Genomic DNA, 16,719 nt, shown 5'->3' on the forward strand with positions numbered 1-16,719 from the left:
TTTAAGATTATTTAAAAAAAGATTATTTTTAAGATTATTTATTTATTTATTCATGAGAGACAGAGAGCGAGAGAGAGAGGCAGAGACACAGGCAGAGGGAGAAGCAGGCTCCATGCAGGGAGTCTGACGTGGGACTCGATCCCAGATCTCCAGGATCAGGCCCTGAGCTGAAGGCGGTGCTAAACCGCTGAGCTCCCCAGGCTGCCCTGAAGTACGTTTCTTGAGACATTAACGTTTCATTATTACTTTCACATTTGATAGATTGATTAGGTATAGAATCTTAGGTTGGATATTTTTCTTCAGAATTTTCAAGACATTGTTTCACTGTCTTCTAGCCTTCCATTGTTGCTATTGAGAATTGTGTTGGTATTTTGATTCCAATTTTTTTTATATGGCTTCCCCATTTTTTTTCCCCCTCTATCTGGAAATTATTAGGAAGTTTTCATCCTTGGTGTTCTAAAATTTCACAATACACCTTGGTTTGTCATTTTTCAAATAGGCTTTTTATTTATTTTTATTGAAATATAACTAACATACAGTGTTACCTTAGTTTCAGGTGTACAGTATAATGATTCAACAATTCTATTCATTACTCAGTGTTCAAGATAAGTGAATTCTTGGTCCCTTTATCTATTTTACCTCTCTCTGTGCCACCTCCCCTCCCATAACCACCAGTTTGCTCTCTGTATTTATGGTTTATTTTATTTTTTTGTTTTGTTTCTTAAATTCCATGTATGAGTGAAATCATATGGTATTTGTCTTTCTCTGGTTGACTTATTTCACTTAACATAATACCCTCTAGATCTATCCATGTTATTGCAAATGGCAAGATCTCATTCTTTTCTATGGCTTGGTAATATTCCATTATGTATAAGTGTTGTGTATATATATATATTTTTAAGATTTTTATTTATTTATTTGAGGGAGAGAGAGACAGAGATAGTGAGAGAGAGAGAGAGAGAGAGAGCATGAGTGGGAAGGAGAGGGAGAGCAGACTCCCTGCTAAGCAGGGAGCCCCACATGGGACTTGATCCCATGACCTCGGGATCACGACCCTAGCCGAACACAGACACTCAACTGACTGAGCCACCCAGGTGCCCTGTGTGTGTATATCTTTATGCATTCATTTATGAATGGACACTTGGCTTGCTTCCATATCTTGGCTATTGTAATAATGCTGCAATAAACATAGGGCTGTATATATCTTTTCAAATTAGTGTTTTCACTTTCTTTGGGCAAATACCCAGTAGTGGAATTAATGGATCATATGGTAATTATACTTTTAAATTTTTGAGGAAATTTCATATGGTTTTCCACAGTCACTGTGCCAATTTGCAAATATCTTCTCCATTCAATGGGTTGTCTTTTGTTTTGTTGATGGTTCCCTTCATTGTGCAAAAGTTATTTTATTTTGGTGTAGTCCCAATAGTTTAATTTCCCTTGCCTGAGGAGACATCTAGAAAAATGTTTCTATGATCAATGTCAAAGAGATTACTGCCTATGTTTTCTTCTAGTTTTATGGTTTTAGGTCTCACATTTAGGTCTTTAATCTATTTTGAGTTTATTTTGGGGTATGGTGTAAGAAAGTGGTCCAGTTTCATTCTTTTGCATGTAGCTGTTCAGTTTTCCCAACAGCGTTTTTTGAAGAGGCTGTCTTTTTCCTATTATATGTTCCTGTCTCTTTTGTTGTAGTTGTTGTTTTGCCACGTAAGTGTGGGTTTATTTCTAGGCTCTCTTCCTGTTCCATTGATCTATGTGTCTATTTTTGTACCAGTACCATACCGTTTTGATTGCTATAGTTTTCTGGTAGTGTTTTTTTTAAGATTTATTTATTTGAGAGAATATGTGTGCATATGTGCATGCACAGGGAGAAGGCCAAGGGAGAGAATCTTCAAGCAGACTCCAAGCTGAGTGTGGAGCCCAACAAAGGCCTCAGTCTCATGACCTATAATATCATGACCCATGAGATCATGACCCGGGTTGAAACCAAGAGTTGGACGTTTAACCAATTGAGCCACCCAGGTGCCCCAAAAGTGGTCTGTTTTAATCAAGAGAAACCCTTCATTATTGACACATTTTCTTATATTAGTTCTTGGATATTTTCCTTCCCACCATTTTATGTTTTTTCTTTCTAGTTGTCCTATTCCTGAGGTATTGGACTCGACTCTGTAGACTGAATCTCTAATTGTTTTTTAAAATGCTTATTTCAGTTTCTATTTCTTTTTTTGGTTCTATTTTTATAGGTGATATCCTATACTTCATCTTTTAGATTTTCTACTTGTGGTTTTGGTTTCTTTTTTTTCAATTTTGGTTAACATATTTTTAATTTCCAAGAAGTCCCTTCTTGTTCTCTGTTGGTTTATCCACCCCCACCCCCCTTCATTCTATCCTTGTTTCATTCATGTAATATCTTCTCTGATCTCTCCATGAATGAGATCCTTTGTTATGTTTGTTGCTTTGGTCTCTATCTTCTATTTTGGAAGTTTTCCACGTTTGATATTCCTTGGCTGTCAGTTCATATTAAAGAGTGATCACTAAAACTAAAAGGTTGACTGGAAGTACTAAATGAAAGGCTTGAAGACTGGTGGGCTTCACTAGTGACTGAATGATCAGGTGGCTAGCTGCCTTTTCTTTTTTTAATTACAGCTATAAAGAGATCCATCATTTAGTGTGCAGATTCTCACTGAGTTCTTGTTTTCAGTATGGCACAGCAACCTTGCCCTCCTCTATGCCCAGTATCCCTGTATTTTGAGCATCTCTGGCTCAGTTTTTTCACAGAAAAAAAGCTCTAGTTTCTTGCAGGAGTCAGGGAGTATACACAAGATAGAGGTAGGAATCTGGGTCTCTAAATATTATTTTTAATTAAACATGATTTCAGCTCTTTCTTATCCCCTGTCTCTGAGGTTTCTGGCATTCTGAATCCTTGACATTTTCGGGGATTCTGAGAGCAAAGTGACTTGCTTCCTGATAGTCACTCCATCTCCTCACGCATTTCAGTTTGATCTTCCTCTTTTCTACTCAACTTACCATTTTTCTTTAGTCTGCTTTCTGCCTTCATCTATTGTGGTTCAAGTTACAGAATCTTGAATGTTGGCTCATCAAAAATGGGAGTATGAGTCTTCTGGTTTTTGTTCTTCTTGTTATTTGGGGATCTGATCTTCCTTGGAGACAAGGGGATTAAAATATTTCTATCTGCTTTCTTCACCTGGGAAGTCCTCCATTTTGTCTAAATGATTTTTCAAAATTGTGTCTGTAGACTATATACTTCCTCAAGTTCCTTTTACTTTAAAAACAAGGATTATATAAATTACTGATCAAGGTGCTACTGAATCACATTGTATAATTGCATATGCTTCTAATTGTAAAGTAACATATATAACTAGAAATAAACTTGTAATTAAGCACTCAGCACTGATAAACCATAAACAATCATATTAAAATTGTTATGGGTAAGATAAAAAACATAAATACATAGCTCAAAAATAAACCATTTTGAGATTTTTATATATATTGACAATATAGAAGATAGTCACCAATACTGTTAGAAATCAATACCTTATCACCTGGTTCAGAAGACTCTGTTACTGTTGGAATTATCCAGCTAAAACATTTTGATGGCAAGGTTAACACTGACATTTTTTTTTTTTTTTTTAGTGCAGTGTGTTTTTCCATAGTCATGGTCCTTTCTATAATATTGTTTGACAACAGGTTTTTTGTAATATTGTTTGAGAGCATTTGTATTAATACACATTGTAAGTTAGGTCTTAAAAAGCATAATCTTGTAAAGTAGGTTTTCACAAAAATGAAGATTGTTTATCCTGCATTAGATAAGAAGGCAATACACAGACCTCTTTTTTTAAAAAAAGCCTTAAATTAGGACGTCTGGGTGGCTCAGCAGGTTAGCTCCTGCCTTTGGCCCAGGGCGAGATCCTAGAGTCCTGGGATTGAGTCCCACATTGGGTTCCCTGCATGGAGCCTGCTTCTCCCTATGCCTGTGTCTCTGCCTCTCTCTCTTTCTCTGTGTCTCATGAATAAATAAATAAAATATTTAAAAAAGAAAAAAAAAACAGCCTTAAAAAGGCCACTTGTGAAGCAATTTTTAAATTTTCCTTTAAAGGTTGGTAATCAATACATACTGTCTCAGTTTGGTCTATTGTTTAAAAAAAATTACCATACAGTAGGTAGCTTAAACCACAAACATTTATTGCAGCTCTGGTGGTGGAAAAGTCCAAGATCAGGGTGCTGGCGATCTAATGTCTAGAGAGGGACCCCTTTGTGGTTTGCAGATAGAGGGGATGAAAGAAGCTCTCTTGTCTTACAAGAGTACTAATTCCATTCAGGAAGGCTCCACCTTCATGACCTAATTACCTCCCAAGCCCCAGGTCTTCATTCCATTATGTTAAGGGTGAGGAATTCAACATATGCATTTTTTCAAAGAGGACACTAACATTCAACTCATAACATACTTAATTCAGCGTATATTGAAACTGGGAGGAAAAAATACCTTCTTGGATGTTTCTTAATTTTGAAAAAACTTTTAAATTTTCCTCAGGACACGAATAGTCATTATAATCAAAATGAGAATAAGCCAACTACAACTATTGGGGGTGCTTGGGTGGGTGGCTCAGTCATTGTGCTAAGTGGGGAATCTGCTGGAGATTCTCTCCCTCTACCTTTCTCCCTGCTTGCACATACTCTCTCTCTCTCAAATAAATAAATCTTTAGAAAAAAAAAATTCATACTTGTTTTGAAAGAAAAAGATATAGATTTTATATGTTCAGAATTCTTTTAGATATGGTATACTAATCCTTAGGGATCTATTAGCCTTTCTTGGCTAAATAAGCTATCTATCTCTCTACAATATTAAATACATATTTATTCTTCTATCTTTATTGCTTACATTATCATGAATATAAAAGCAACATGTTAAATTATAGGTATTTTGAAAATATGGAAAGTAAGAAAAAAATATTATCACATAGTATATAGAGATAGCTACCTTTAAAAAAATCCATATTAGCATATTCTTCCCATCTTTTTTAAGTGCAGAGATCACACTGTACACAGTAAAGCGGCCCAATTTATTGAGTGCTACCTAAATGGCAGACAACCTGCTAAGTGTTTCACATACGTTATATCAATATCCTATGAGTCAGCTATTTTATGCCTAGTTTATATATGGAAAAATTGATTAGGATTAGTGAGTTTAAATAAGTTGCCCAGAGTCATGCAGCTAGTAAGTGCCAAGCTGAGATTTTGGCACAAATTACCCAATGTTAAAATCCACACTCTTTATCATTATGTTTATTTTCTTTGTTTACCATTATAACTAATTTTTCATGTCATTAATAAATCATTGCAAATATCATATAAAGTAAAAAATATAAAACTCCTGTATAATTAGGCTTATCTCATGGAAGCTCTGCAATCGAAGAGTAGTAATATTTTTTTTAACTTTTGCAAAATTTAAGAGCAAGGATGGCATATCACTGTTGTTCAAGTTAAAATTTACTTTGAATTTTTTATAAGCTTATTAGGCATTTGTATTTCTAAAGAACCAAAAACTACATGCTGACTCTTTGGAACAAATGCAGTGTCATCTCATTCATTCTGATTATATTGGCAGGTGCAGTAGGTGGAAGTGTTGGAAGACCTAATTAAAAGATCTGAAAATATTTAGATTTGTTCCTTTCCTTATTTCAGATCCAACTAGTTTAACAAAGTTAGTAAATCTTTTCATTTTTGCCTGCTGTAGGTTGTTATATTAACAGAAGTATGGCTAATAATTAGTATTTTAATTCTTATATATAAATGATTTGCTTAAAGTTCCTAAACATAGTTGATTCTAAATTTTAAAATTCTCTCCTTAAAATCTGGTTTACTGGGCAGCCCCAGTGGCTCAGTGGTTTAGCGCTGCCTTCAGCTCAGGGTGTGATCCTGGAGACCCAGGACTGAGTCCCACGTCAGGCTCCCTGCATGGAGCCTGTTTCTCCCTCTGCCTGTGTGTCTGCCTCTGTGTGTGTGTGTGTGTCTCTCATGAATAAATAAATAAAATCTTAAAAAAAAAATCTGGTTTACATTACTATTTTTAAAAAAAATAGTAAAAGAAAAAAATATTTACTAAGCAAAGATAAATGCTAACTAAACCTTTATTTGAAATATCACAAAATCATGGATTAATGCAGTTTTAATGCATTTCCAATACTTATTCTGATTTCCTCTCTAGCTACACTATTTTCACTGTAATCTATTTAATATAAGAGTTGGAGCCACTGATGCATTCAGCTTGATTTATCTAGTAACAATGCCTCAATTATCCTCCTAGGGAAAATTATTTTCTTGAGAGTAAATCTAATTTTGGTTTAATCCTCCAAGTAATTTTAATTCATTTTCTATATATCTTGACAAAAGTAATTATGAAAGAAAAAAGTCATTATGAATATATTATTATGAAATGTAGAAAAAATATCACATAAAAAAGACACACATTCTCAGGTAGTGTTAGTGAATTATGACCTTGGAAGTTATAAGAATATGCCAGAATGATTTAGCACCTATAAACCACAGAAAGATAAAGAGATGTATGGCTGATAAGACTGGAATTTTGTGATTTGAAAGGTGAGTAAATGGGCAGCAATTTCTTGCCACCTTAAATATTTTGCTGGTGTACTGGTAACATGGGCAACTGGTTTAATGGCTCATTTCCTGGGAGAAGCTTTGATTTTATGTCGACATTTATGTAAAATTTAAGTTGTACATAAACATATAGTTAATTTGAATTCACTGTTTCAGATGTCTGCATTTTCCTGAATTTCCTCAATAATAGGCTTTTTTTTCTCTTCGTATCGGCTTGGTTTGAGATAACCAATCTAGATCATGTCTGCAATGGAAACAAATTGCATATATTTTTCCCTGTAAAAGATAACAATAAATCCCACAAATTCCCAGTAGTTGATGTTTAGGAACTGGACCTCACTGGAAAGATCATAAGAACTATGAAAGTCTAGTTTTTATTCTGAAAAAGAGTTCCAGCTAGACTAGCCTATTGTGTATGTTTTATGAACACATACAGTTGGGAATGCAGATTAGCACAACGTCCCTAGAAAGAGATTTGGCAAATGTAACCAAGTCTTAAACAATGCATAAGATGCACATCATAGTAATTATTATGCATTATGACAACATGAAAAAAAAACATGATCAATGAGTAGGGGAAAGACTTATGACAATGTTGAGTTAAAGCAAGATCCATGTAGTATGATAGTATGTCAGTAATGTTAACATATGTGTAAATATACGTTTGTATGTGTGCATAAATATAATGACCAAAGGGTTTTAATGGTAGTACTGGTGATTCTTCTTTGTATTATTATGTATTTTTCTATAGTAAACATATAGCCCTTTAAAAATAAGAAAAAATATTTAAAACAAATACAAAGAATAACAGCAACATTTCTTTATTTTTCTTTGTTATCTTTAAAAAAATGTAAAATAAACTAAGGGAGGTCATTGTCATTAGAATTCATTCGTTCATTCGATTGAGAACTATTTTCAAGCATTTGCTATATGTCAAACATTGTTTTAGGCACCAGGTATTCTGCAGTGAAGAAAATAAAGCTCATATCTGGGAGAGGAACAAATGTTACCTCTACCACATACTGGTGAAGTGCTATGAATGAAATAATATTCATTAATATGCTATACTTTAGAGATAGTTGAAATAAAAAGTTATACACCTACTTAGCAAAGAATATAAAAGTATCTTATCTAATTAGTCTGAGGCATATAATTTTTCTTAATTAAAGAAATTGAAATTGCTTACTTACCCCAATATTAAACATCCCTGTAAAATACTCCATATTTGCTTGAATGAACCAAATGTTGCTTAAACCTAGTTCATCACTTCTCTTCTTAGCACGGATTAAAGATAATTCCTTGTTTTCTATTAATGTAACCTAGATTTCACCCAGGAAACAACAGTATATTCAGTAACATAATTCAGACATTAGGGCAAAGTATTATTACTGTATTTCATAGCTTTAATGTAGAACATATTATACTGATCCTTATCCTCTGTCAGGAAGTATGTCCAATAATGTGGTATAAAAATGAACAAGGTCCTCAAACTCTTAAAGCTTACAAATGGAGTGATATAAGTGTAACAGGCAATTATAATATAGTGATGTGTGTAATGGAAGACATATTGCATTATCAAAGCACTCAGACTTCATGACTAAGGAAGGTTTTAGTAATTTAACATGGAAAATAACATATTAACTGAGGCCTGAGAAAAGAATAGAAATTAGCTAGAGGACTGAAGGAGTATTTCTGGCAGAGAGAGAAACATGTAAGAAGGCCCAAGGGTGTGTTTGAAGAACTGAGAAAATTGGTGTAGCTGGGGCACAGTGTGTGGTGGTGATGGTGGATGGGGGGACAGGGTATGGAGGGTAGACATAATTCTGGAGAGGTAATAGCAGCCAGATCGTGTGATAAAAGAAGGTTCCATTGTTGCAATGTATACTATGGATTGGTTGGGGTGAAGGGCAACCTTCAGAAGGAAGGGCAAATGGTTAGGAGTCTCTAGGAATCCAGGCCAATGATGACTGGAGAGGATTACTGGTTTTGACAAAGAAAAGTGGGCAGAATTAAATCACTATAATCACTATCATTCCTAGTTCTACCCTTATTTTGTCCTTATGCTTGTCTTTATGGAAAAATCCTGCATTCCTTTGTATACAAACCTATCAGAGTATACTTGGCATCAAAGGCTTTCCAGCCATTATTCTAGCCAAGATTTCACCTTTAAAGTCTCAACATCTCTGAGTTTCTAGAACTGTGGAGAAGGGGGAAAAAACACCATATCCTTGACCCTGCTTCTCCAGGGTTCTTCTTTATGAGCTTTCTTCCTCTAACTCCAACCACGAGATTGTTGCTTTCCTTGATAACAAAAACAGCTGCTAGTTTCCCCCAGGATTCCTTATTTATTTTGCCCTTTATTTTTGGAGAAAAGAAAAGAATGATATCCCCTTGCCCCCCAGTTGTCTGTTACATGTCATTCTGGCCAGTCTATGAGTTCTTCACCATTTTCTTCTGTGAGGAGTCACTATAATTATTTTGCACCTTCCAGGGAGTTCATGAGCAAAGAATATGCCCTGTTTGTTTTGTATTTTTTTAAAAGTCATCAAATTCTAGACTTTTATGCTAAAAGATGATGATCACTGCAAGGAAATGATTTCATATGGCAGAAGACTAAAAATAATAAACTCCTAACAAATGGCGGCAATGACTGCATAAATTATGGTACATTTACTTAAAAACATACTGTGTACTTACATTTTGGTGATATTTTAATAATGGTATTTAAAACTATTTGCAATAGGGAAAAAACATTTATGCTACAATACTGAGTTAAAGCTGGTGACTAAAATTATATTTACATTTTTAGCATTTGCAGCAATAAGCATCCTCATAGACAATGACTTAATGAGAACAGGGGAAGAAAAGCATTTGATGGATGACTGTGGTAAATTTGGAGTTTATTTTTTTCTTTAACAGATTTTGTTATTCTGTTACAATTTTGGTAAAATGGATAAAAATCAAGATACTAAAAGAATATGCTTAATAAGTTTCAGAAGCTAGTATTTCTGGTATAAAAATATATGGACAATTAAACTAGTTTTACTATTAACTATTTTATTTAACAGCAGAATGGTGTTTCCTTCTAAAAATTATTTTAAAATATAACCATTTTATAAAAATTGAAAACTCTACTGTGATCCTACTTGAAGATTTTTAGAAGTTTAGTTCAAAGAAAAAAAAATTTATGTGTGCCATAAAATGTGACCTGAGTGAATGATTATACATTCAAAGAGCAGGGGTAAGACAGACCCAGCTAAGTGAACTGGGTAGTTTTCCATCATTTCTTTTTATTGGTTATTCAGGTTTTACCTGGCATGATGGTAGCATGTGAGCAAGGACAATCCCAACATGGCCCTGGAAAAGGCAGAAAAAGAAACAACTTTGGTCTGTAAGGCTTTTTTCTCATTCTGAGACAGCAGCCTTGCCAAATAAAAACATGACTTTGAATATAAGACAGTAAAGTCACATAGCGAAAGGCTTAAGAGAATAAAAGGAGAGATATAATACCCCGCCGCTGCAGAAATCCACAATTCTGTCACCAGGTTTGGCCTGATTTGTCACCACATAAACAAGGTTGTTTAATTGCTGCTGCTTCCTCAAAGCTCGATCACTGGACATTTTACCTAGGGAAGATAAGAGATGAAGACAATGAAATGTTAGGCATTGTGGGGTAGTAAGAAGACATTCATAGAATAGAACACTGGCATCCAGGAACAGGGTAAATGTAGAAGTTGTAAATTCCACATCATCCACCAAAAGAGGACCAGAGAACTGGAATCCAGAAATGAACTCTTTCTATACATATTTTTACATTTATTCATGTCCAACTTTTCTGGCAGTAGCTATTGAAAAAAATGTTCTAGAGAGGAAACAATAAGTGAAATATTAATTGCAGAGCCATAAAATGTTCAATAAATTCACTGGATGAATAAAAATTAACAGTAATGACTGTTACTTCCTTTTACCCTACCAGAGACATATTGATTGCTAAAGATTACCTAATTCTAGTGCATTTTTAAATCTCCTTGGACAAAAGACATCTATAATACACAAAAACATTTTTATTATTTAACTGGCATCTTTGAACTCTTAATTCTTCTGGTTAGGACTACTGGAACATAGGTGTCACATTGTCTGAAATCTATCAATAGTTAGTATAGTTAGAAATTAGATTTTACCATTTTGGCTTTGAAGCTTCTTTTCCTCATGAGTCAGACACAGAAATCTAATGCAATTGGAGATTAAAGATAGGGAATTTCCAAGTATGAAATGCCTTGGGCCTAGCAGCATGAAAACATCTTAACTTTCCTTCAAAGCCACTAGTTAAGTCCATGAAAATAACTTCAGAAGAATGAATGAAATTATTTGTTTTTACATATTTCACATGCACTTTTTGTAAGAGCAAGATTAAGAAAATATAAGAGAGCAGATTTCATTGATATAGATAAAAGGAAAACCCAGATAATCTTTTGGCTTGATCAAAAATTATTTACAGATACCAACATTTCTCTACTCCATTTTCACAGAAAAATAGCTTGGCTTTTTTCTTTCCTTCTCTTCTCTGTTTTCCTTCTTTCTTAGGTTACTAAAATAAAAACATTGGAACACCTTTAAGAAAAAAATAGAAAATGTGAATACAAAAATCTATATGAGAGAAAAAGATCCATAATATAATAATTCAAAGATAATATCTTTGTATATATGTACTTCTAGGTGTGTCCATAAATTCACAATGTTATAGACACATATAAAAAATTATATATGAATCTTTCCATGTCATTGTATCTGTTTCTATAAGTTTTAATGGCTGCATAGTATTCCACTGACTATATCTACCACACTTACATATCCAATTTCCTATTATAATGATGTGATTTTATTATTATATAACTAAATGATTGTACACATTCTTAGTTATTTAGCATGGCCTAATGTGAATTTCAAACATGAAGGGCATTTAAACCAATAGTCTGGTGACTTATGAAGACAGTTTCATATAGCTTTCTTTCCATTTTTCCCTAATAATATATTGTAAAAAAATTTAAACAAAATAAGTGAAGCCCCTTGTCATCCTACCCTTCCTGGATTACAACTCCTAAGAAATTATGACAATTTTCAACACAGCAAAGTTGAAAGAATCTTAAAATGAATGCCTCTAAAACCTCCACTTAGATTCTACCACTAACAGCTTACCAAGCTTGGTTTATCACATTTTTATCTATTTATCCATCCATCTATCCAACCATTCATAAATCTGCCTAATTTTTTATGGCAATGCAGTTCTGATTTGGAAGAGGAAGAGTAACAACAGGAAGGGGAGGAGAGTGAGGGAGTCAGAAGGCAAAACTGGAAAAGTATTTTTGAGCCCCGTCAGAAAGCTAGAGTCACAAATCCTGCTGTTTGATGGAGCCACTGAGAAGCAAGAAATGAGCATAAACATTTTAGTCTTCATTTTGTGGATTAACATTTCTTAGCCAAAGGATCTTTATAAAGTCAAAAGGAATTACCATTTGTTAAGAACAAGGAGAAAAGAAAATTTATTTAATGGAATAACTAACATCAAGTTTGGTATCACATTTCTATTAGACATTTAGAATTATCTAACTTAGGTTTGCTTCAAAAGCAAATGTTGATGAAAATATGTTTTTCTAGCTAAGATTGCATATATAGAATTCATGTTGATATGAAGGTTGAAGGCAAAGAGGTGATTTTCAGGGTTGTGTTTAAATAGACACTATTAAGCTACACATAATATTCACAGATTGAGCTAAAAATACAGTAGCATGATGCTCAGATGCTTTATGAAAAGCCAACTCTAATAAAACATTCGTCCTTCCCATTCTAGTTTTATAAATATTATGAGGCTCCAGGAAACATGAAGAGGATCTCAAATACATTGAGCAAGGTAATAAAGCAGTATTTTGAGATATAGTATTAATTAAAAAATCAAGTCCTACTCTCTATCTATATTCAACATTCTTGTGCCTAAGACACCGCTTACAAGCATGAATTTATAATCTATTTTTAATTTGACTAAAAATGCTGGTTCTTTAAGTGTCATCATAGAAAAAGAAACCCAAGAACCAAATGGCCAGATTTTTTTTAAAAAATACAAACGATCTCATTTGTTCTGTGATGTAATTCTCCCACAGTGAAGTCTTCGCCTTGTCTACTTCAAGTTTGGAGGAACTTGATTATTTAGACAACTTCATGTTGTTTGCATTGCCCAGAAAGAAAATATGAAGGTCAAGGAATCAATTTCTAAGCAAAGGAAGAGCACCATTAGAACATTAGCACATTAGAACACCAACATAAACAAACAAACAAACAAACAAACAAACCAACCACACCAGCATCAGGGGATCCCTGGGTAGCTCAGTGGTTTAGCGCCTGCCTTTGGCCCAGGGCATGATCCTGGAGTCCTGGGATTGAGTCCCATGTGGGGCTCCCTGCAGGGAGCCTGCTTCTCCCTCTCCCTGTCTCTCTCTCTCTCATGAATAAATAAAATCTTAAAAAAGAACACCAACATCTCTTATGCAGGGCAATAGTGAAACCCAGGTCCCATCCCCAGGGTAGCTATGGTTTTCATACTTAGGCACCTACTACTCTCAGGAACTGTCTGTATGCTGAGGACACACTTCAAAGTGAATACAACATAGTCCCTGTCCCTTAGGGAGCTCTCTTAAGAGTATCTAAAAGGGAGTTGTGGGTGTTCATTACATGCAAATGTATGTGTGCTGAAAATAAAGGACTAATTGAGACAACACAGAGAGCTTTACAGAGACTTGAGGCATTTTAGCCGAGTCTTAAGGAGGAACAGAGACTTGCCAGATAGAAAGGCAAGGGAAAGCATACTAAGAACAAGATGGCATATATTTAGGAGAACCACAATTGGCTCATGTGCTTGAAAATGAGGATTGGTGAAGAAGTGGCAAAGCATGAGACAGACCTGAAAACATGGGCAAGACCAGATGGGAAGGAGCTTGCTTGTTATTCTGCCTCTTTGCGCTGTAGAGAGAACGTGGCCTCTAATGTTTGATGTGTTTAGAGCTCCTTAGAGACCAGTTCTACTTGAATAGACAGCATGGTTATTTTTACATTATTACATATTACAGATGTTCTTTTTTGTTTTTTATGTATTTTTTTTATTGGAGTTCGATTTGCCAACATATAGTATAACACCCAGTGCTCATCCCCAGATGTTCTTTTACAGTGCTAACCTGCATCATTTTTATTCAGGATAGAGTATACCCTGAAATCAAATCAGATTATTAATAGAATTCTCTGGAGCATTCAACCTCAACTGATGCTAATTGTCATTATGTCATTTAATTAAGAAAATGAACTAGAATCAACTAATTGGAATTCATGGACTCATTTTGAACCTGGTGTTCTAGATCAAGAAAGCTCTTCTTCTCACTCTCCTTCCCAGGGTCTCTTCTCTTGGTATTGCTCTGAAATGCTATGCTCACTAGGTCCTGTCTTTTGTGCCATAGCTTGTCATTGACCATGCTTTTCCAGTTTACAAAACTAAAGTCCCTTCCACATGTACCTACTTAAATATCTCTTCTTTGCTTGAAATACCTTTAAAGGCACCTCTCTGTCTTAAGAAAAAAGTTTTTGATTTCTTGGCAAGAAAACAAGACCTCTAGTGACTTGAGCCCTGTTACTTGAGCAAACTCACCTTTGGGAACTTTCCTATATATCTCCTATATTCCAGTCTTTCTGAACAATGAATAGTTCCTTGAATTTATCAAGGTCAGTGAGGTGGCGCCTTTTACAAATTTGTTCTCTCTGCTCGAAACCTATTTTCTTGCTTTAGAACCTCAGGAACCTTACCTGCTAGCTTTCCATGCTCCTGATTACATTTACATTTAGTATTTTGTAATAAATTTTTTAAAAAGACAAAGTTACTTTTTCAAACATTTTGTACTACCCAAAATAATTAATCTTTTATACTATAAAGTATTAGTATTGTTAAATAGTGAAAAAATTTTATTATAAACTTCTGGGTATTTATCTGAAGAAAGTGAAAACACTAGCTCAAAAAGATATCTGCAGCCCTATGTTCACTGCAGCTCTATTTACAATAATCAAGATATGAAGAACACCTAAGTGTTCATCAACGAGTGATGGATAAAATGTGGTAGACAGATACACAATTAAATATTATTCAGCTATACAAAAGAATGAAATCTTGCCATTTGAAATAACATGGAGGGACCTTAGGGCATATGCTAAATGAAGTAAGTCAGATAAGTACCATATGATGTCCCTTACATCTGGAATCTAAGAGAGTAGTTTGGTGGTTGCCAGAGGCAGGGATGGGGGTGGGCAAAATGTGAGAAGGGAGTCAAAGGTACAAACTTCCAGTTATAAAATAAATAAGTCATGAGGATGTAATGTATAGCATGGCAACCATAGTTAATAATATTGTATTGCATATTTGGAAGTTGCTAATAGAATAGATCCTAGGAGTTCTCATCACAAGAAAAGAATTAACTATGTGTAGTGATGGATGTTAATTAATTAGACTTATTGTGGTGCTCATTTCACAACATATACAAATATCAAATCATTATATTGTACACATGAAACTAAAATAATTCTGTCAATTATAACTCAAACTTTTTTAAATGATACGTAGGCACAATTAATTATATTAACTACCAAAAGAACTATTAGCTAAAATTGCTTCTGTCTCCCTGAAATAGATTCAGAAACTTGGGTCCAATTAAATGGAAAGAGGAGGCTGATAGATCACATAACAGGTGCTCAATAAGTTTAATGAATTTATTTTCTGTGCAATTAAGACAAGCTGGATTTTAAAGGCCATATGCTTACTTCTGCATGTCCTAAGCATGAAAACAAGTTAGCTATCAATGCTGTGCTTGTTGAAAAGTAAAAGAAGTCAACTATGAAACTGTTTTATATGGAAATGTAAAAGTTTCTGAGAACTTTGGTGAGGGAATAAAAAGATAGCTACTTAAAGCTACATCAAAAAAGCTAGACAAAAATAAATTCAAAATGGATGAAAGACCTAAATGTGAGACAGGAAACCATCAAAATCCTAGAGGAGAACACAGGCAGCAACCTCTTTGACCTCAGCCACAGCAACTTATTAGATAACTCACCTAAGGCAAGGGAAATAACATACTGGGACTTCACCAAAATAATAAGCTTCTGCACAACAAAGGAAACAATCAATAAAACTAAAAGGTGACCTGTGGAATGGGAGAAATTATTTGCAAATAACATATCTAATAAAGGATTAGTATCCAAAATATATAAAGAACTTAAAAAACTCAACATCCAAAGAACAAATAATCCAATTAAGAAATGGGAAGAAATGAGCACACATTTTTCCAAAGAAAATATCCAAATGGCTAACAGATATGTGAAATGATGCTCAACATCACTCATGATCAGGGGAATACAAATTAAAACTACAACGAGACAGGTACTAGGCTCACAACTGTCAGAACAGCTAAAATCAACAACATAAGAAACAGGTGTTGGTGAGGATGTTAAGAAAGGGAAACCCTCTTACACTGTTGGTGGGAATGAAAGCTGGTGCAGCCACTCTGGAAAACAGTATGTAGATTCCTCAAAAAGTTAAGAATAGAACTACCTATCATCCAGTAATTGCACTATTGGGTATTTATCCAAAAAATCCAAAAATACTAATTCAAAAGGATATATGCATCCCAATGTTTATAGCAGCATTATCAACAATAGCCAAATTATGGAAACAGCCCAAATGTCCATCGACTCATGCATGGATAAAGAAGTGGTAAGTATATACAATGGAATATTAGTCAGCTATTAAAAATAAATCTTGGCATTAGTGATGATACGGATGGAGCTAGAGAATATCATGCTAAATGAAATAAGTCAGAGAAAGACAAATACCAATGATTTCACTCATATGGAATTTAAGAAACAAAACAAATGAGCATAGAGGAAAAAAGAAGAGCAAACCAAGAAACAGACTCTTACTGACAGAGAACATACTGAGTGCTACTGGAGAGATGTGGGTGGGGGAAATGGGTTAAATACGTGACGGGGATTAAGGAGGGC

The 16,719-nt window shown here is 34.4% G+C and overlaps 1 protein-coding gene across 1 annotated transcript in view; it reads right to left on the reverse strand.

Moving 5' to 3' along the window:
• Positions 1-16,719, reverse strand: part of GSTCD (glutathione S-transferase C-terminal domain containing) — a 124,890-nt gene that overhangs the window by 19,116 nt on the left and 89,055 nt on the right. Inside the window, exons 6-8 of the mRNA XM_026017601.2 lie at positions 10,147-10,262; positions 9,949-9,993; positions 7,827-7,955 (exon numbers count right to left, since the gene is read on the reverse strand). Of these exons, the coding sequence (XP_025873386.1) occupies positions 7,827-7,955; positions 9,949-9,993; positions 10,147-10,262 (290 nt within the window). The remainder of the gene's footprint in view (positions 1-7,826; positions 7,956-9,948; positions 9,994-10,146; positions 10,263-16,719) is intronic.

The sequence above is a fragment of the Vulpes vulpes genome, chromosome 4, assembly GCF_048418805.1.
Source record: "Vulpes vulpes isolate BD-2025 chromosome 4, VulVul3, whole genome shotgun sequence".
NCBI lineage: Eukaryota > Metazoa > Chordata > Mammalia > Carnivora > Canidae > Vulpes > Vulpes vulpes.